This window comes from Astyanax mexicanus, chromosome 7, assembly GCF_023375975.1.
Source record: "Astyanax mexicanus isolate ESR-SI-001 chromosome 7, AstMex3_surface, whole genome shotgun sequence".
NCBI lineage: Eukaryota > Metazoa > Chordata > Actinopteri > Characiformes > Acestrorhamphidae > Astyanax > Astyanax mexicanus.
In genome coordinates, this window is record NC_064414.1 from 50,262,674 (window position 1) to 50,283,645 (window position 20,972).

At 34.9% G+C, this 20,972-nt stretch overlaps 1 protein-coding gene across 2 annotated transcripts in view; it reads left to right on the forward strand.

Annotated features, from left to right (window-relative positions):
• Positions 1–20,972, forward strand: part of ednraa (endothelin receptor type Aa) — a 58,824-nt gene that overhangs the window by 8,637 nt on the left and 29,215 nt on the right. The window contains exons 1-3 of one of the 2 annotated variants that reach the window (XM_007231565.4): positions 5,280–5,574; positions 9,666–10,175; positions 19,531–19,658. In XM_007231565.4, the coding sequence (XP_007231627.1) occupies positions 9,732–10,175; positions 19,531–19,658 (572 nt within the window). In that variant the 5' untranslated portion in view covers positions 5,280–5,574; positions 9,666–9,731. Of the gene's footprint in view, positions 1–5,279; positions 5,575–9,665; positions 10,176–19,530; positions 19,659–20,972 lie in introns of those variants that run through there. The other variant, XM_049481395.1, reaches the window with a different exon arrangement.

Genomic DNA, 20,972 nt, shown 5'->3' on the forward strand with positions numbered 1-20,972 from the left:
ATATCACTAAAAACATCAGTTCCAGGCTCATGTTAGAGAGTGTGTGGGTCCTGTGTTCACACGACTCTGCAGGGCACAGGAAGGGGATTTTCTGCTGGGCTTGGCCACCCACAGGCTGATATTTCAGGCTGCAGAGGTTGAAGGGAAAGTTTGGACCCTCTGCTCTCCTTTCTTTGTGTGCCGTCAGGACGGAGCGGTCGGGCCGGATTCTGAGATGTAATCTCTGCAGTTGTTAACACAAGAGAGTGACGTGGATGAATGACAGCACAGCTTAGACTGAAGAGGAGAGTTAACCTCTTGAACCCAATCTCTCCAAACCACATAGCTTTGTGTTTGTGAAGCTTGTGCATGAAAAATCAATGGAAAATAGTAAAATAACCAGTGGTGGCAGTAAGGCCGTTCAAACTCTTCAAATAGTTATTGTAGTTATTGTGAACTATAAGCATAAGCAAGCCATCAAACCAAGCTGAACAGCTTGAATTTTTGCACCAGGAGTAAAGCAGCATAATGTTATCCAAAAGCAGTGTGTAAGACTGGTGGAGGAGAACATGATGCCAAGATGCATGAAAACTGTGATTAAAAACCAACCAGGGTTATTCCACCAAATATTGATTTCTGTACTCTTAAAACTTTATGAACATGAACTTGTTTTCTTTGCATTATTTGAGGTCTGAAAGCTCTGCATATTTTTTATTATTTCAGACATTTCTCATTTTCTGCAAATAAATGCTCTAAATAACAATATTTTGATTTGGAATTTGGGAGAAATGTTGCCTGTAGTTTATAGAATAAAACAACAATGTTCATTTTACTCAAACATAAACCTATTAATAGCAAAATCAGAGAAACTGATTCAGAAACTGAAGTGGTCTCTTAATTTTTGGTCCAGAGCTGCATTAACCAAAACATTAGTAAATGAGCTGTAGCTGAAACTTATTAAATATTGTGTAAGATGTTTAGTCTGTGGCTCCTCCCCCATGACTACATGTTTATTTTACATTTTAATAGGATCCTTTTTGTTGGTATGTAAGCTTTACATTAAGTGAAATGTCCTTGAACATTTAAAAGGTTCTTTATGTTCACAAACATCTTTTTTTTTTTGGTAATAAAAATAGATTTCTCCATCAGCCAATGCATCAGTTTCTCACAACCACACAGTTAAAACAAAGAAACTTTCTTAAAGGTTTTTTTTACATTAACCCATCTTATTCACAGAAATAGTCAGATAATAGCAGTTTAATTTTTTTTTTTTTTATGTTTTTTTTTTATGGCTTTGCTCTAAAGAGCTCTCTCTGTTTCATTGGCAGCTTTATTTTTGTAGGAATGCTGCAAATTGGTTTAATTTCTAGTCCTGGAGGCCAAGTCTCCAGCTCAGTTAGTTGATTTCCATGCTCCAACACATCCAGCCAACCTGCTCATTAACATAAGAGCTGAACCAGGTGTGCAAGTTAGGAGGACAACAGGACTGGACCTGAAGAAGTGTGGTGTAGGTAATCACGTTCACTATTATTTTAAACGCCAAAGTTTTAAGATGAACCAAAAGTGTAATTGTTATTTTAGAACAGTGATTTACAAAGAGTTTTTTAGATTATTTTAATGAGAAAATGTTAAAAATAAAAGTAATTAATGCAATACATTTAGTAAAAAGCAGATACCAATCAAACAGTTTATAATCTGAGGGATTAGTTTTATAGGGAGGGTCAGTATTAGTAAGGCAGCTATTGTAAACAACATACCAGAGTGAAGAAGGCAAACAGGGGTCATCCACAACAGTGGCGATTTACTTAGCAATTTGGGGGCTCAAGGCGAATTTAGCTTGGGGGCCCATCAATAAAAAAAAATATTGATAAATAAAATACTAAAAATATTTAAAATGAATAAAAAATAATTAATATAAAATAAAAACTCATTTAAAACACAATCAAAAGCTATCTAATAGTTCGCAGAATAATATCAGTTTCAGTTAGTTTCAGTTTCAAATAATTGAAACAGCTCACCAAAACCTCAACCTATACTTTATATTTGACAATATTTGATTAACTTTACAGGTCCTCACTCATCTTAATTTATTTAACTAAACTGAGTTTTCAAATTATTTCTAGCCTCCCGCTGAATTCAGTTCTGCACTGCGGAAGAGAGAGAGAGAGCGAGAGAGAGAGCGCGCGGGCAGCGCAGTGCGGCGCGGCGCAGTGCGGCGCATTTTGCCTGATTTCTCTTGTTTAAATATCAATAAATATGTGAATTTAATATTTTTTTACTACCATATATTTTACTTCACTTGATAGGATCTTATTTATTATTTTTTTTAAATGCAATGCCGCGCGTGCTTTCCATGTGACTGACGCTAAACTGTTTGATGCAGCTGTTATATTATATTATGTTATATCAATACCATTTTAACGTTTTTCGTTTCTATGTTTTGAAATTCGTTATATTATATTTTTGTCAACATTTTGGGTTTATTTTCGTTTGTTATTTTTCTAATAAAAATAATAGAATTTACATAATTTAAAGTAAGTCAATTACTTTTACTAGTTACATTTATAGTGGGGTAACTCCCTTAGTAACTAGTAAATATAACTAATTTTTCAAATTAAGGTGCCCAACACTGGTTAACAATGAGCAAGTTTCCAGAAGCACAACGAGCATGCTTATTCTATTTGCCTGAATAACATGAAATGTTTAAAATTAATACAGACATGTAGAAAAAACGAAGACAAGCTGTAACCTAGATATAAATAATAATAGAATAATAATAATAATAAAAATAATAATAAATAATATAATAATATGCCAATTAGGCATATTTGTAGCAGTAGGGTATTTTAATTTTCATCCCTGACTCTAATTAATTTATATACCTGATTTGATATTTTTCCATACAATCCCTGCTAAAGTTTTAGGTGAAGGAGACCCAAAGAAGGTCAGTGCATGTTTCTGGAAAAACAAAAAAGTGGGGATGGTTCATAAATGACGATATGGCACCTCCTCCTCCTCCTCCTCCACCAAAACCTTCGGTCCGGTGGTGCTGACACACTAAAAAAGCTTATCAGTTTTGAAAGAGCATCTGTTTTTAGTTTAGCCTCTTCCTCCTTTTTTCTTTTTTCGCTCACATCCCACTTGTACACTTAATTTCACCTTAATTCTGTCTTTCACAAGCAGCGCGTTCGCGGTTCACCGGCATGACCACATGGCATGGATGGAATATTCCATTTTAACGTGAAAGAGAGGGGGTGTGGACGGAATCTGTATTTCTTTGTAATTTATTGTGTTGTCTTTGTTTCCATTTTAAACACACAAAAATCACCAATTATGAACTCACAATCTGTGAATTACTGTCCAAAGGGCCCCAATTACCAGCTGTAGGCCTATGGGAATTTGCAGCTAAGTATGGGGCCCCTACAGTGGGCTGCAGTGGGAGGGGCCCAAGGCAGTTGCCTAGCAATGCCGCTATGCAAGGACCGCCTCTGATCCACAAGTAATCCAAAAGGTAAAAGGGTTTGGCAAAAAGAGTAGTCTAAAAACACAAAAACAGGTTGGTAACAAAGAAAAAATAATTTTAAAAAATGCATTGTAAAAGAGCTAGCAAACTAGATTAAATGAAACAAAGGGTATATATAAATAGGCCAGGTGTGAGCAATCAGAAACTGGGAGAGCATGAACACTGTAGCATGAGTGATCAGCAGAGTCCGAAGGTCCAGTGTGGATGCATGCTGGGAGTTGGAGTCTTTAATGTCAGCATCAGGACTGACCCTAACACATTAATGCTGGGATTAACAAAAATTAGTAATTTGACCAAGTTTGACCCAAACTTCCTCTCATATAATATGTGATGTATAAGCAGTTTTGTGATGTGATTTGTGCTGGGTGATATGGCATGTTATTTTTGGGTATAATATGCCCCCCATGCCCCACGCCTTTGCCCCCCCTGTAAAACCCATAGACCATAAACCAGATAGCTTTGTGTTTGTGAAACTTCTGCGTTAGAATAAAGTGAAAATGGTCAATTAAGCAGTCACAAACTTGATATTTCTAACTCAGTTAACTAAAGATCTAAACTTATATGTATTAACTTTGTTCTTTTAAAAATCTAAATAAAATAGTTTTTTTAAAAGGCTGAAAAGTACTTAAAACCACTGAACATCTAAAAAAAGTCAAATCATAATAAAAGACCATCTATAAAAAAGGTTAAATTAGACCAACTTTTTACAATAAATGATTTTTGAGCATTTTTTTAGTTAAGTCAACTTAGTTTAGTTAAAAGCTCATCTAACTTCTAACTCACTTTCTTTTTAATCTTCTTTATCTTCTGTAACGTTGTAACCAGTATATATGAACTAAAATCACTAGTTAATGAGCTGTAGCTGAACTGTATTAAATACTGTGTAAACCCACTTGTACATTTATACAGCCCTGAAATAAAATCATGATATTTTATGGCATTTTCGCGATAATGATACTCTTGGCGATATGACAAAACACTGAGTAAAAAAAAAATATTTCAAGAAAACACTACTTGCAACAAAATGACATTTTGATTTCATTGTATTATTCCATATGATATGACACACCTCTAACTGAGATATTCAATGTAAAATACAATAATTTCATAATTTTATCAGATTTGTAACAGAAGTCAGTGATCCAGAATATCATGTCACTAATAATGCACTCCAGATATCTCCATATATCCAGGATTAAAGTAAAATAAATGATACCGGACAGATATAATCTGTCTCTAGTAGATAAATAATGGGAAATGAGAACAGTGTGATTTTTTCTTTTGATAAAAAACAGTAAAAAGTAGAAGGAGGGTAATAAGTGAAGGCCACGAATGGGATTATATAAAGGGATTATAAAGAAAAACAGAGAGAAACAGAGAGAGAGAGAGAGAGAGAGAGAGAGAGAGAGAGAGAGAGACAGAGAGTTTGGGAGTTTTCTGAAGAGGGGGGCCGTTGCCCCCCATGCCCCTCACCCTACGCCCTTGTCCCATGCGCTTGCCTTAAACCCTGTCCTGTAGCCTAAAACCCATAGACACTGTATACTACACACACACACACACACACTGCAAATCTCCAATGATCCTCATCAGCAGCAGACAGGCGAGGCGGGCCGTGAACCACTGCTGTTTCCTCTGGGGCCCCCCTCCCGGCTGGGGTGGGCCGTGTGTGTGTGTGCGTGTGGAGGGGGGCGAAATGCAATCCCACCCAGTCAAAGTGCTCTCTCTCTCTCTCTCTCTCTCTCTCTCTCTTTCTCTCTCTTTCTCACTTACACACACACACACACACATTCTGACACACACACACACACACACACTAAGAGAGCAACTCTCCACAGGAAAAGCTGGAGACAGAATGCAGAGCAGCACCTCACAGCAGCCTCAGCGCTCGGCGGCGGCCCAGGAGGGACCCTCCTCTACTTTGATAGTTGCTTAATTACTCATATGATGCCACACAGATGTCTGGGGGGGCTCCAGCCGAAAGTTTGCCCCGCTCTCTCTCGCTCTCTCCCGCTCGCTGACTGACTGACTGACTGAGTGACAGGATCCAAGGGAAGGCAGACGTTTAAGGAGCGGTAGGTGAAAAACCAGGAGCCATCCATAATTGATCAGCGGAGCAGTTTACGGGCTGTCACGGATCCCTGTAGTGCCGGGCTGATGCTAAACTGTGATGCTACTTGAAGGGCTGTCTGCTAAATAGTGCTTTGTGTACCAGGTGGCGGCAGGGACTTTGAACAGGAAATGCATCTCGCCTCTGAAGTGCCTCTCTGCTGTCACCATTATCAAAAGAGGCTGGAAAGTAGCGGGACGGCGGCGGCGGGACCTGATTAACTTTTACTTTTAGTCAGAGACTAAAGAGCTGCTTCTACTCAATGCAAAAAAAATTGCTAGAAAGTCTTTTCTTAGATACTTAAATACTTAAATACTTAGATATATAGAAATGAGATATTAGCTTTAGTTTGCTCTATTAGCTAGATTTTACTTTTAATTTTACTTTCAGAAAGTTTCCAACATTGATTGACCTCGACAAATGATTGAGTTGTTTTTCTCTTTTTAAAACCTGGTGTTTTAAGTGATATAGATTTAAGTAACGTGATTGTGTGATTGCTAGAAAGTCTTTTCTTAGAACTCAGATATTGGCTTTAGGTTGCTCTATTAGCCATTAGCAAATTCTTATAACAATCTGAACTTGACTAAATTTATTTAGATTTTACTTTTAGAAGGTTTCCTGCTATGCTTTTTGTGTTTTTACTGAAGCTTTCCAACATTTACTGACATTGACAAAAGATTTAAGTAGTTCCTTGAGTAGTTTTCTTGTAGATTCCTTGTTTAAACCCCACTGTTTTTAAGTGATATCATAGATTTAAGTAGTGTGATAGCTAGAAAGTCTTTTTTTCAGATACGTAGAAATCAGATATTAGCTTTAGCTCCCTCTTTTAGCTATTACCACATTCTTATAACAGTCTGAACTTGACTAAACTTATTTAGATTTCACTTTTAGAAGATTTTAATGCTGTTCATTTTGTGTTTTTACTGAAGCTTTCCAACATTTACTGACATTGACAAAAGATTTAAGTAGTTCCTTGAGTAGTTTTCTTGTAGTTGTTAAGTGATATCATAGATTTAAGTAGTGGGATTGCTAGAAAGTCTTTACTTAGATACTTAGAAATTAGATATTAGCTTTAGCTCACTTTATTAGCTATTAGCAAATTCTTACAATAATCATTGACTTGACTAAACTTATTTAGATTTTACTTTTAGAAGGTTTCCTGCTATGCTTTTTGTGTTTTTACTGAAGCTTTCCAACATCAATGTTGACAAAATGTTATTTTTACGTGATATTTGTGATTTAAGTAGTTATAGATTGATCTGCTGTCTCTGGATTCACGAATAGACCAATGTGTAGCCTGTGCTAAGCTAACGCTGCTGCGGGTGTCCAGTGTGTATAAATACGCCGTTACTCGGCAACGCATCGGCGGAGTGATACAGGTTTAGTGTGAGAAGGCTGTGATGTTATCACGAATATCATCACGGCTAGATCACTTCTCAACCAATCAGATTGTGAGGTCAGAACTAACTGTTGTATAATAGCTATTAGCAAATTCTTACAACAATCTGAATTTGACTAGACTGATTTCACTTTTAGAAGTTTTTTCCTGCAATGCTTTTTGTGTTTTTATGGAAGTTTCTAACATTGATTGATGTTGACAAAACATCTTGTAGTTTCCTTGTAGTTTCCTTGTAGTTTCCTGGTAGTTTCCTGGTAGTTTCCTTGTTTAAATCCTGCTTTTTTAAGTGATATCGTAGATTTATGTAGTGTGATTGCTAGAAAGTCTTTTTTAGATATTTAAAAATAAGATAGTAGCCTAAGCTTTCTTTATTAGCTATTAGCAAATTCTTAAAACAATCCAAACTTTACTTAAATTTCACTTTTAGAAGATTTTAATGATGTGCGTTTTGTGTTTTTACTGAAACTTTCCAACATTGCTTGACATTGATGAAAGATTTTGTTGTTTTCCCCTTTTTGAACTCTGCTGTTTTAAGTGATATCAGTAATTTACTATTTAGTGGATTCACAAATAGACACATGTATTGTCTAAATATGCATTGTGAATGCTAGAACGTCTTTTTTTTAGATACTTAGATACTTAGAAATTACATATTAGCTTTAGCTCTATTAGCTATTAGCAAATTCTTACAACAGTTTTTTTCAGCAAGATTTTCAGTCTGTGAATTTAGTGTTTTTATTGAAGCTTTTTTTCCAACAGTAATTGACGTTGACAAAAGATTTGAGCTGTTTTCTCTTTTTAAACCATGCTGTTTTTAGTGCTATCAGTGATTTGAGCAGTGTGTGATTGATCTGCTGTCTCTGAATTCACTAACACTCTCACTCACACAGACCAGTGTGTTGAGTAAGGGTCCAAAAAGTCCAGGCTTTTCATGTTAAAGTGGCCCTTTGTTGGGCCAGTCCGAGTTTTAAATCAGAACCAGAGGGGGAATGTGTGTGGAAATGTTTGTGGAAGGAGGAAACCGCATCCATGACAGTGATGCAGGAGAAACGTCCTCGGAAAACAAAGAAAGAAACAAAGAAAGAAAAGGAAGAAACAATTGAACAGTCCTGGTGCAACGCTTTGTGCCATTAGCTCCATGCCGGGGCTGATGGGTAGTTGCAGGGGCTGATGGGAGCGGCAGCGTCTCGTCCCGTAGCGTAACAGTAACTCATGCTGGCACGCTCCATCTGTGCTCCCTCACTAAATCCCTTTTGAAGTTGCGAGGAAGTTGCACTGATCTGTTGTTGTAGTTTTAAACAATTCTCTTTGATTTTGTCACATTTCCTGAGCCTTCCGTGACAGAGCCAGCGCTCGTCTCTGTGAGGATTATTCCCACAAGTTTTAGAGACAGGATTAAGTCTAGTCCTAAACCAGATTATTCCTTTTAATGGAAAATCTCCATTAAAAATGCTCTGTAGTTTAAAAGTAGGCTTGATGTCTGTCTGGAAAATTGCCCCATAAAGTTCAGGATTAATTAAAAAAATGTAATTTTACTTTTAATGAACGTTTGAGTTGTTTATATTTGTATAAATCAGATTTTAGTTCTTTAAGTTCTCTGATGGTCACTCTTTATAAGACTTTTATAAGATGCTTGATTGTGAAATCTAAGTTTTTTATATAGTGCAACATGAAAAAAGTTTCCATTTTTGAGTTTGCTGAGATTAAGAGGGAAAAGCTGTTTTTAAAAGTCAAAAACAGTTTTTAGCTCTTAACTGTTTTACCTGTGACAGTATATTTTTTTACCAATTTTAAATTGAAAAAGTAATTTTTTACTAACTTCCTTCTTATATTTTAGTAAATTGTTTGAAGACACTAGTTTTAAAGTACAAAATTTAAAAAATACAAAAGTTAAGTAAAAGTAAAAAAATGCAGTAAAGAAAAAAACACTACAAAATAGAAAAATGTTCTAAAATCAGAAAACTTAAATTGATATATTAATGTATAGATAGAACCAAGAAATTTTAACATTTTTTTTTATTTTGTTTTGTTCTAGAAGTATGAGAGATATGGTCCAAAGTTCACAATTTAAAAAGTTGGAAGTCCTAAAGTAAAAAAAAAAAGATAAATAAAAAGATTAAATGCGTAATTTAGAATTTTGAAATTTTGAAGTTTAAGTTTAGAAAGTAAAAAACAAATATATAGTAAAATATTTAATTTGTTTAAATTGTAAAAAAAAAAAACAATATAAGCTTGAAAATTTAGAAAACTTAAATAATTGGTGTAAATTAGTTTAGTTTTGTTCATGTTTTATACTGTTTCTCAAATAACAAGAGCTAAACTTTGAAGCAAATATTACATTTTTCCTTTTAATTCGAGTGTAAGAATGTTAAATGTTCTAATCATGACCTTTAAAACTCCATGTTTCTACTTCTAGAACACATTTCCAGCATTTTTAGTCATCATCAGTCATCAATAGTAATAGATAAAAGTAACAGATAATTGTTTAAAACCAGGTCAGAAGTAAAACAGTTTAGAAGTAGCAACTGTTTCTGTACCTTTTAAACATTTTAGTCTTTTTTTAATCTCATTTTAACTGAGAGGAAGGCAAATTATGCTAATAAAAAGTTAAATTTGCTTTAAGTTAAGTCTTCTGCTGTGTCTCTTCTGTCCCTCAGCCCTGTCGTCTACGTAATTGGACTCTTATCCCATTATCTTCGAGTCAGAGAGAGATCTGTTCAGCGATGGGCTCGACGACTCTACGCATGTTGCTGCTAATGGCCGTCATGGCCGCTGTTGGAACGGCTGAGATAAACAACACAGAGGAGCTTCCTGGCACTTCCTGGCCGTTCTCCACCACCATCCAGCCCCGGGAGACTCAATCCCAGCCAGGGAAAATCCCAGACACACGCCAGGAACCTACTGCAGGTAACGGTACCAGGGGTCCACCAATCAGAATACCCCCTCCGCCCTGCAAGCAATCACCTTCCATTAGACAATGGCTGAAAATCGTCAACACGATCTTGTTATGCACCGTGTTCGTGGTGGGCATGCTGGGTAATTCCACCCTGCTGAGGATTATCTATAAACACAAGTGCATGTGGAACGGACCTAACGCCCTCATCGCCAGCCTGGCCCTGGGAGACCTCATCTACATCACCATCGCCATCCCCATCAACCTCTACAAGGTAAGAACCTGGACCTTCTAGAGCTCTTAGAACATTTTTCTAGAGCTTTCTATGGCTGTGGTGGCATTCGTCTTTGGTTTTCCAGACAGGAATTAGGCCTAGTCTTGGTCTACACAGCATTTAGGATAAAGATTTTCCAATAAAAGGAAAAGAAAGTGTATGACTAGATCCCCTTAATCCCTGTCTGGGAAACTGGCCCATACACTTGAGGAGTACGGTAAAGTAATAAAGTAAAGAAATTGTAAAATCAAATGTTAATATGTAATATTTGATTTGAAGTTTAGGGATAAACCATGGAAAATTCTGTAGTAAAATATACAAATATGCGCTCAAAAGTTGTTTTAAATTTCAGAAAACTTAACTTGAACTTTCAAACTTGAACCTTCTAGAATTCCTCCATTAACAAGTTACAAACAAAAAAATAAATGGCTTAGAAAAGCCAGTGAATTTTGGTTAACCTAATTGCCATGCAGAATTGGGTCGAATGTGGTTTTTACTTGACAACCAGGGTGTTGGCACATGCAGTTTGGGTCGATTTACATATCGTCTCTGTCCAATAGAAAACACATACCTCCATTTTTGTCGATTTTTAGTTTACTACATAATTTGAACAGACAAACTGTCTCTATAACACTGTGCCAAAATTTATTGACGAACCAGCCAATAGAAACTCCTCAAAATGACCTGAAATAAACTCTTTTTACATCGAATTCTATTGTAAGTTTACAAGGTTTTTTCTCTTTCCTGTAAAGTTTCTGTTTTAGAGATACTTGTTTTTCATTGGACAGCGATGATATCATACTCAGCAACCAGGGCTAATAGCCTAACTAAAAGGAGAGAGCCAGAAGATAACATAAACACAAGTGCACCCTGAAACAATGGCATCTACCACAAATCTGAGTATCTCAGTTTACCAGAAATCTATCTATGAGCCCCAAGATAAGGCTGGGGTCTGGCCCTTGGGTCAAATGTGGCCCATGGGAAGAATATCAATTGTCTTTTAGCATCAATCTTAAGAACAAAGTATTAGTGTTCAACTAACATGTTTCAGTTATTCCTTTTACTTCACAAATAACTTGATTTAAGTAATGACCATGAATTGGGCCAAATGTTGTTTATACTTGGCAACCGGGGTGTTCGCACATGCAGTTTGGGTAGATTTACATATTATACTCAGCAACCAGGGTGTTGGGACATGTGGCTTGGGCTAATCATCCTTTTACACTCTGCAACCGGGGTGTTGACACATTCAGCACTGGGCCCGAATGTGTGCCAATCATTTGGGCAATAGTTGGGCCTATATTTGAGTCTATCCTTTGCAGCTCAGGCTCTGTGTGTGGTTTTCAACCCAACAATGGCCCAAATAATGTTAGTTATCTGGGTATACAGTTCTTAGAAGAAGTTCTATGACTTGCAACATCAGTGTAACTCTTCTTGGTGCTATGTATAACCATTATAAATAAAAATAAAATTGCATTTTTATTGTATTTGTTTCTGTTATTTTATTTGAAGGAACCACTTATGCATTCAGTTGGTTATTTGGGTTGCTCATGTTCAAGAACAATTAATAGGTTTGACCATATGGCAACTTTTAAGCTTTAAAACTTCCTTACACTTAAAGGAGAACTCTGGAGTAAAATGGATTTTTACTGTAGTAAAACATGATAAAAAGTACTTACCTTTGATGAATAGCACACCTCCGTTCTCCCTCAGCGTTCTGAGATCCAGAAATTTGAACAGTTTGTCCAAACACCCTTCAGACTGGGTGACACGGGGGCATAATTGGCCTTGATAAATCGATTTTAACACTGTTATCCAGCTCAAAGTAGCTCCACACTTTCTGGATCTCTGAACGCTGTAGGAGAACGGAGGTGTGCTATTCATCAAATGTAGGTATTCTTTATCATGTTTTACTACAACAAAATCTATTTTACACCAGAGATCTCCTTTAAAGGGCTTTGTGTAGCACTTAAGAAACCAATTAACCAGCAATTCAATGGTTTTTTGTGGTTGACCAGAATTTAGAACCACTGATGAGCAGCAGTTAGACAGTAGGGCCACTCCAAAGCTCTGAAACTGCACAATAATAAAATGACTGTATAGTTATATGACTTGCAACAACAGTGTAAACCTTTTGAGAGCTTGTTTAAAGATATTTACAGAACCATGTTAAGAGGTTTCCGAGGTTTTTCTTGTGTTTGGAGAACTATTGAAGCAGTCAGAACTCTTGAAGAACCTGCTTTAAAAGTTTATTGCATCACTTTAACTTAGAGCTCTTTAACAGTTTGTTTATTGACTGACAATCTGATCTGTTGCTCTTCTTTTACTGTGGTTGTCTGTTGTGGTGTGTCAGGTTGTTCTCTATTGCCAAGTCCATTAGTGCCTTCTGGCTTATCTTCTGTATACCAGACAGTTGATTTGGACACACCCAGCGCCCTGTCTCTGATTTGTTCTTGTGGAATCTCTGGGCACTGGCAGCTTTTTGGTCTTTAATTTGAAATAGAGAAGAAATGATGGCCCATGGATGGAAGTGCATCTAGAAATAACTCTGGACCCTTTATTAGCTCTCATGATCCACTTCAAACAGGTGTAACAGTTAACATAAAGAACATATAGATCCCCTCTCTATGTTTATTGTTTGTATACTGTGTTAAAGGAGGGTAGGCAGCTGGTCTGTGGTTATAAAATAAGAGGCAGACACTGTTATTAGGCTGTAGGCAGTCATTATCTTGGAGAAAGATAAAGGGATGGAATTAGTCCTAAGTGGATTATGTAGAACACAAAATGTTAACAGATTATCAGTGTTTAAAGAGTGATTCTGCAAGATCTGACCTTCTGACCTGAATAAAACAGCCCAACTAAAGGAGAGAGCCAGAAGGTAACATAGACATGATCTGCTACAATGGCCATGAATCTGAATAGCTTTATATCTTTATTCATGGATAAGGCAGGGGTGTCCAAAGTACAGACCTTGGGCCAAATGTGGCCCACAAACACACTAAAAAATGATGAGTAAAATTTACTTAAAAAAAGTTTCACAACTTTCTGCATTTGCTTTTTTAAGTAAATTTAATTTCATGTAAATTTAAGTAACTTCAACTCGGTTTCAAGACTTAAATGTTACATAGAGTAAATAAGTGAACTGAACTTCACTCAATCCTTTCTTTTAGCAAACTTTACTTAATTTCTACAGACAATAATACCTAATTACAATTACTTCATTTATACAATATTACTCAAATAATGTATTATACATAATACATTATAATTCCTGAAATTTAAATATTTTTAGTTACAACACACATATTACACTGTCTCAACACATGGATGGCTTAGAATACATTCTTTTTAATATACTAAACATGCTATCCATGTGTTGAGTGTGTAAATATTTGAATGTGTGTTTTACCTAAAAATATTTAAATGTTATTAATATTGTCTGTATGTAGCATTTAAGTCTTGAAACCAAGTTGAATTACTTAAATTGATCTGAAATTAAATTTACTTAAAGAAGTTAGCTATATATAAAAGGGCTGTTAGTTTCTCTAACTGAACTGCCAATCAATTAACAGATCAGCATTTAGTGATTTAGTGATGCATTTACAAAAAAGAAAAAGTATTTTTTATATATCTATATAAATAAATTATATTTTTAAAAACAGAAACCAGCCCTTATATATTCTGCTATGCTGTTAAGATTGCTGGAAATAAAAACTCAAATATCCCTAAAAATACACTTATTTATGTAAAAACTAAAATATGGAATTATGTTAGGGCCAAAATGGTTAAAATTATTAATGCATTTAAAATATATATATATATATATATATATATGCATACATTTTTTTTCAGATTAATATAAAAAATAAATAAATAAAGGGTGATGAGCCACAGACTGAACATCTTACAAGATATTGAATGAATTTCAGCTTCAGATGATTTGCTAATTTACTAGTTTTTGAGGCTCAACTTAATAAATATTGTTGATCAAACTGAGATACAAAAGTAAAATATAAAATTTAAGTTAGAAGAACTTTAGACTAAACTAAACTAATGTATCTCTCTTTAAAAACAGCCTGTAATCAGTAAGTAAATCAGTTGAAGTGACAGAACGTTAGAGAGAGAGTGTATAGTGTAAAAGGCCTGAAAGTGATTTTAAACAGTCACATGGAGTCTATCCGCTAGAACACTGTGCTACAGTCACAGAGTGTGTAGTGATGAAGGCAGCGTGGATATGGCCAGCTAAAATAAACACAGAGAGCGCTGGCCTTACACGGTCTGGAGTGTTATCACGCTTTTGATAAGAGCATCGTTATCTTCTCTGGTTCTTCAGGGAAGCATTCAGTTATATCCAGTAAGCAAAGCAAAGGCCTGCTCTAAACAAGTTGACTGTGCATTTCCACCAACAAAAATCAGTTCTAAAACCGGAAAGGATCATTTCCAGCTGGAACCAAAGAATAGATAGTTCTTTAGCTTGAAGTTGTCCAACTCATTCTCTTAATATCGTATCGTCAGTTCCACTAGAACAGTTGGGCTGGTTTGCTAAGAAAAGGCCTTATAAAACTGAATGGAACCAGTTCCACAATTAGAGTTCTTTTGATAACCATAGATGGACCATTTGGTTAATAGAGTTTAAAAGTTTCCCTTTATTCTTTATATGGTCTCTTAACTGGAAATAGTCAATAACTGTAAATGGTATAAAATCTAGTGTACAAAATTCTAGAGTAAACTTTAAAGAAAACAAATGAAGTAAAAACGAAAAAAGTAATTTTGATATTTAAAAAAAATATTTATTAGTATATTGTAAAAGTATTTTGTAAAATTATATAAAATTATACTAGTGTTAGAATATTTTATTTCAGCACTTCAAGCTTTTCTCTGCTGACAACTTTTATGGAGATGCGGATTTCATTTTCCAGCAGCACTTGCCCACACACTGCCCACAATACCATAAATATTAATATATTCAAATTTTCTGAGACTCTGATGTTTGGGTTTTCATTGGCTGTAAGCCATAATCATCAACAATAAAAGAAATAAACACTTAAAATAGATCACTCTGTGTTTAATACATCTATATAATATATGGGTTTCACATTTTGATACAACTATACAACTGAAATACTGAAATAAAGTAACTTTTAGCAAACAAAGCCTAAATGGAACCAGTTCCAGAACCAGAGTTATTTTGGTAGAAATGGGGCTATGAGTGAACTCTGAACCAGGATTGATTCAAACATGTTCCAAAGGTCATTTCTTCTTGTTATGGCCATGAGGTATTGCCTCAGAGGACAGTTTGGGAACATACTGCAAAAAAATTAATGTTAGAAAGTGAAATAATCTAATTTTAATTCAATAAATCTTGTTTTTTCTCTGATAAGATTTTTTTTGTGAACAATTATTGTACTTAATAATGGTAATAATGATCTTATTTAGTCTTACTTAGAATTTTTACCTTACTTTAAGTAATTTGAATTTGAAGAATAAGAACAAAAAGCCATGTTATATTCAAGTTATTCTGATTCTGTGTACACATTTAAGCCACAAAATAAGAGATTTTGGCTTGATTTAAGTCTTACTTCACTTCATTTAGAGTCTTGTGATACTGGAGTGGAAGTGACACATGGTTTTTTTTGGGTCTACATGAGTCATTATTTCACAAAAGTAACTTTACTTGAGTTTGATTTCAGGCTTCTCTGCACACACATCTGGAGGCCAAGTCCATTAAAGTGCTTTATACAAAAATTACCTCCAAATATTTGTAGCTGTTTGTTGCAAACGGATAAAATTACTTTCTTGTGGTCAGAAAACCACAGAGAGCGGTGAGACCAATTTTATCCTTACTGTTAACAATGACTCAATAGCTTGTCAGACACCACACAATTACACACACACACTCACTACACACACACACACACACGTACACACTCCCCCCAGCTGTTGCACTCCCCTCTATGATGAACAGCAGGGCCGTGTATAAACACAGGCAGTCAGGATGCACCGGTGAAGAGTTACCTCCCCAACCAGAACACAATTCATCTTTTCCTCTGTAAAAATAGCAGTTCCTCACCCCACTCTACTGCCAAGGCCAGCAGCCAGCTGACCAACATCCAGTGACTGAATTTCACTCTTTCTTTAAAAAAAAAACAAAAAAAAAAACAGCGAATGACATCTACTGTGTCAAATAAATCAGAATAAGGTCATTGAGCATAGAATAGACCGGGAAGTAAAGAGGCAATTTACTTTAACTCTTATTGGTGTAGAGTGTATAGAGAGTATAGTCACCCAGATTGGGAATTGAACCCCAGTCTCACACATGATGTGGTAGCTCACTGCCATGCCAGATGGTTAAAAAGACAGCTCTTTTTGTAATCATAGTATACTAATGTATATTGTCATTTAGAGCATTTATATGCAGAAAATGAGAAATAGAGGAAATAACACACAAAAAGAGATGCAGAACTTTCAGACCTCAGCCAATGCAAATGAAACATAAAGTTCATAAATCAATATTTGGTGGAATAATCCTGGTTTTTAATCACAGTTTTTATGCATCTTGGCATCATGTTCTCCTCCACCAGTCTTACACACTGCTTTTGGATAACTTTATGCTGCTTTACTCCTGGTGCAAAAATTAAAGCAGTTCAGTTTGGTTTCATGGCTTGTGATCATCCATCTTCCTCTTGATTATGTTTCAGTGCTTTTCAATTTGGTAAAATAAAAAAAACGTATAATTTTTAAGTGCTCTCTCAGAGCTGTGTGTAAGAGAACAGTTTGAATTGCTTTGTTTGGGAAAGCTACGCGACTAGAAACAAAACAAAACAGGCTGGAAATAGATAGGATAGCATTTTCTTATTAGTTTTCTCATCCAAGAGAAAATAAACTCACTTTTTATATGCACTTTTTGTAGTTTTTGACACTGTTGCCTAGCAAAAAAACAGTAGTGAATTGGTGAAATATTGTTTATCCATTCGTCTATTTTTGTATATAAAGTATTAATATGATTATACAAAGTAGAAAAAAAAAACAAATATGCACGTTTACTGGAGATTAATGGAAGAATATGTATTAAAGGAGGTAGTCAAGTTTAAAAACAATGGACACAGTTGTCTGTTCCACTCATTTCTCCCCAGATTTGAAGTTTAAGCAGGTTGCCAGGTTGAAGACACTGAACGTACTCTTTAACTTGCTGTCATAAAAGTTTGAGACCTTTTAAATGGCAATGTTTAACCACAATCAAAGCTAAAATAAGTAAAAGTAGTATATTTCTGCCACACTTACACACTACAATTCAAGCAAGATTATACTGGCTTTTCTTAATATCTGAGTTAGCACAGATTATATATATATATATATATATATATATATATATATATATATATATATATATATATATATATATATATATATATATATATACACATTGGTCCTTTATCAGATTTTTGATGATTCTGGCACCCTTGACTAATTGGCTGTGAGACTCATGCAACTGGCTGTAATCTCACTCTCTCACGCCACATTCACCATTTCTCACGCATTTCTAATGATCCCTCGTTTCCCTCACTCTGGATTTTACTGCTTAAATAAACTGTGGAACAGCGGCGGGGCCTCCTGAAGGAGTTTAGCTCAAACATTCAACCATCTAACTGCATGATATAGACATGCCACCCCTGGGAGCATCATATGGGGATTTGGGTGCAGGGGTGTGGTTATTTACACTGCAAAAAATCCATTGGCAAAAAGTAGACAAAATATATGCCAATTAAGACAAATATATGTATATTAAGCAAAAAAAATCTGCCAATGGGGTAAGCAAAATTTTCTTAGTAAGATTTCTTAAAAAAAGCAATGGCAAAGTCAAGCAAAATCACCTAAAAGACACCTAAATCAAGCAAAAAAGTCACTGTTTTTGGACACAAGAATCAGAATAACAAGAATTGCTGCTTGATTGTGCTTATTTTGAGTTGAAATAACTTAAAATAAGGTACAAATTTTAAGTAAGAATGACAATTAAGATAATTATCCCTAAAATATTCTAACACTCACACACACACTTACAAAATAATCTAACACTTACACACAATGCTTAGTAAGACAAAAAGTCTTATCAGAGAAAAAAATAAGATTTATTGCCTTAAATTTAGAAAATTTCACTTGCTAAGATTTAGTTTTTTGCAGTGTAGGAGTAAAATCCCTAAAAAATATTGTAACATTAGATATTTTTTTCACAGTATTACATTTCTAACCCATCACCACTATAACAGAATATCACAGGTACCACTTTAAAATAAGACTCCTTTATAAAGAGTTTATAAATAGTTTATAAGGGGTTTTACTAATGGTTATTAATTAGGTTATAAACCCTAAATAAGCACTTTCAACACAGTGTCCTGCCTTGTATCAAATAGTGATTCTACATTTATTTATACAGTTAAACCACTCACTTATCCCTCTTTGTCTTTTCCATCAGTCATCATTAACATAATAATAATAACGTAAAGTTAATAACTTTTTTTATTTAGCTATAACAACATATTAAATGACTAAACTGACTTTCTATATTATTTTATTAGCTATGTTAAAAAAGTAATTGTCACTGTTGTTCTTCCTATTTATGTGTTGTAAGTGTTTATTAATGTTTTAAAAGTATTTACAACTTAATTTATTACAATTAATAAACTCCTTTATAAACTATTCATAAACTCGTTATGAAGGAGCCTTATTTTAAAGTGGTTCCCAGAATATTTAAAAATGCAGTTTTTTTTATAATATAACAATACACATCCAGAAAGTCTTTACTTTACCAAAATTTTTAATATATCTGTCAATGTTAGAGTGTTAATGAGTTACATGATTTTTTATTATTATATTTTTAACACAATTAATTAATTACGCCATCAAGTTTGATCCCAACTTTATCTGTAATCTGCCCTATCAACACCCAATGCATGGATTTTGCATTTAATTAAATGCTATTAAATATACTTTGATATAATTAAGCTAAACTACTAATAAGGCACAGTTTAATCTGATATATTAGCCAGATACTATCAAACGCTATCAAAGTGCGATTAATCACAGTTAACCACAGAATATTGTTGTGATTAATAGGATAAAATATCAATTGACACCACTAGTTTTTAGATACAAGTCTAATTAGCACTGGGCTAACTGTGTACATTTATATACTGTATCTTTAATTTGGCTAATTGTTAGCTATATTAGCCTCACAGCTGAAATAAATAGGTGGCGGTTGACTGTAAAGGTAATTTCTGACTGAACAATGACTTTTTTGCATAATAGTATGTGTTTATATTAAGTAATAACCCTTTCTGTGTTTCTGTTTTATTTGCAGCTGGTAACAGGATATTTCCCACTGGCTGATTACGCTATTGGTCCATATCTGTGCAAGCTGGTGCCGTTCCTGCAGAAAGCATCTGTGGGCATCACAGGGCTGAACCTGTGTGCTCTCAGTGTGGACAGGTATGCCATTTTAAAAACTGTTATCACTGATTAATGATTTTATTCAGGAACCAAGGCTCAGTCAGAGGAACCCATCCTACTCAGGTCGACCTGCTCAGAACAAACAAATAAACAACAAATAACAATCAAATAACAGAAGAAAACAACAGTGATAATGTGGAGCTATATCTAATGTAACAGATACTAATTTATGAGTGTGAAAATGTGATGGCACCTAAGGGATAATGGAGAGCTATGGCTAATGTAGAAACAGATTCAGAGTTTCAGGATTGTCTGATAAACTGCAGAAACTCTGGTTCCATCTATTACAGCAAGTTTTCCAGACCCTGAAGCAGCAAAGCAGCCCCAGACCATCATACTTCCACCACCATGTTTTACATTCAGTATGATGTTCTTTTTCTGATATTATGTGTTAGATTTACACCAAATGTAATGGGACACACACCGTCCAAAAAGTTCCACTTTTATCACGTCAGTTCAAAGAATATTTAACCAAACTTCTGGAGATCATTAAGATGTTTGTTGGTAAATGTGAGACGGGTGATTGTGTTGTTTTTGGTCAGCAGTGTTTTTTATCTTGGAATTCTCCCCAAGGAGACCATTTTTACCCAGTCTCTTATTTCTTATTATTGAATCATTAACACTGACCTTAACTGAGGCGAGTGAGATCCTGCAGTTCTTAAAATGTTGTTCTTGGTTCTTTTGGGATCTCCTGGATGAGTTGTTCATGCCCTTTTGGAGTAATTTCGGTGGGAAGGTTCACCAGTGTTCCATGTTTTCTCCATTAGTAAATAATAGTGAACACTGTGGTTCTCTGGAGTCTCAAAGCTTTAGAAATGACTTTGTAACCTTTTCCAGACTGATAGATGATCAATGACTTTTTTCTGCTTTATCTTGTCAGACAGGTTCTATTTAAGTGATTTATTGATTCTACAGGTCTGGCAGTAATCAGGCCTGGTTAAAGTTAGTAGTAAATCTGAACTCAGCTTTTCAAAAAGTGTGATTAATCACAATTAATTTATGTGAGGATAAAGGGCTAGATTGGTTTGGATATTTTTTTCCAATAATAAATAAAATCATAATTTAAAACGTGTTTTTTAATATTTACTCAGGTTATCTTTGTCTAATATGAAAGCTGCAGGTTTGATCATTTATAAAATGTTAGTATGACATGACAAAATGATAAAAACAAAATAAATCAATATAGGAGCAAATTCTTTTTACATCACTGTACCTGTACAGCATAGTGTTCCTCAAGGATGTACAAACCGCTGTCTTTCATCTCTAAAACACCACTCTGCATAAATGGACATC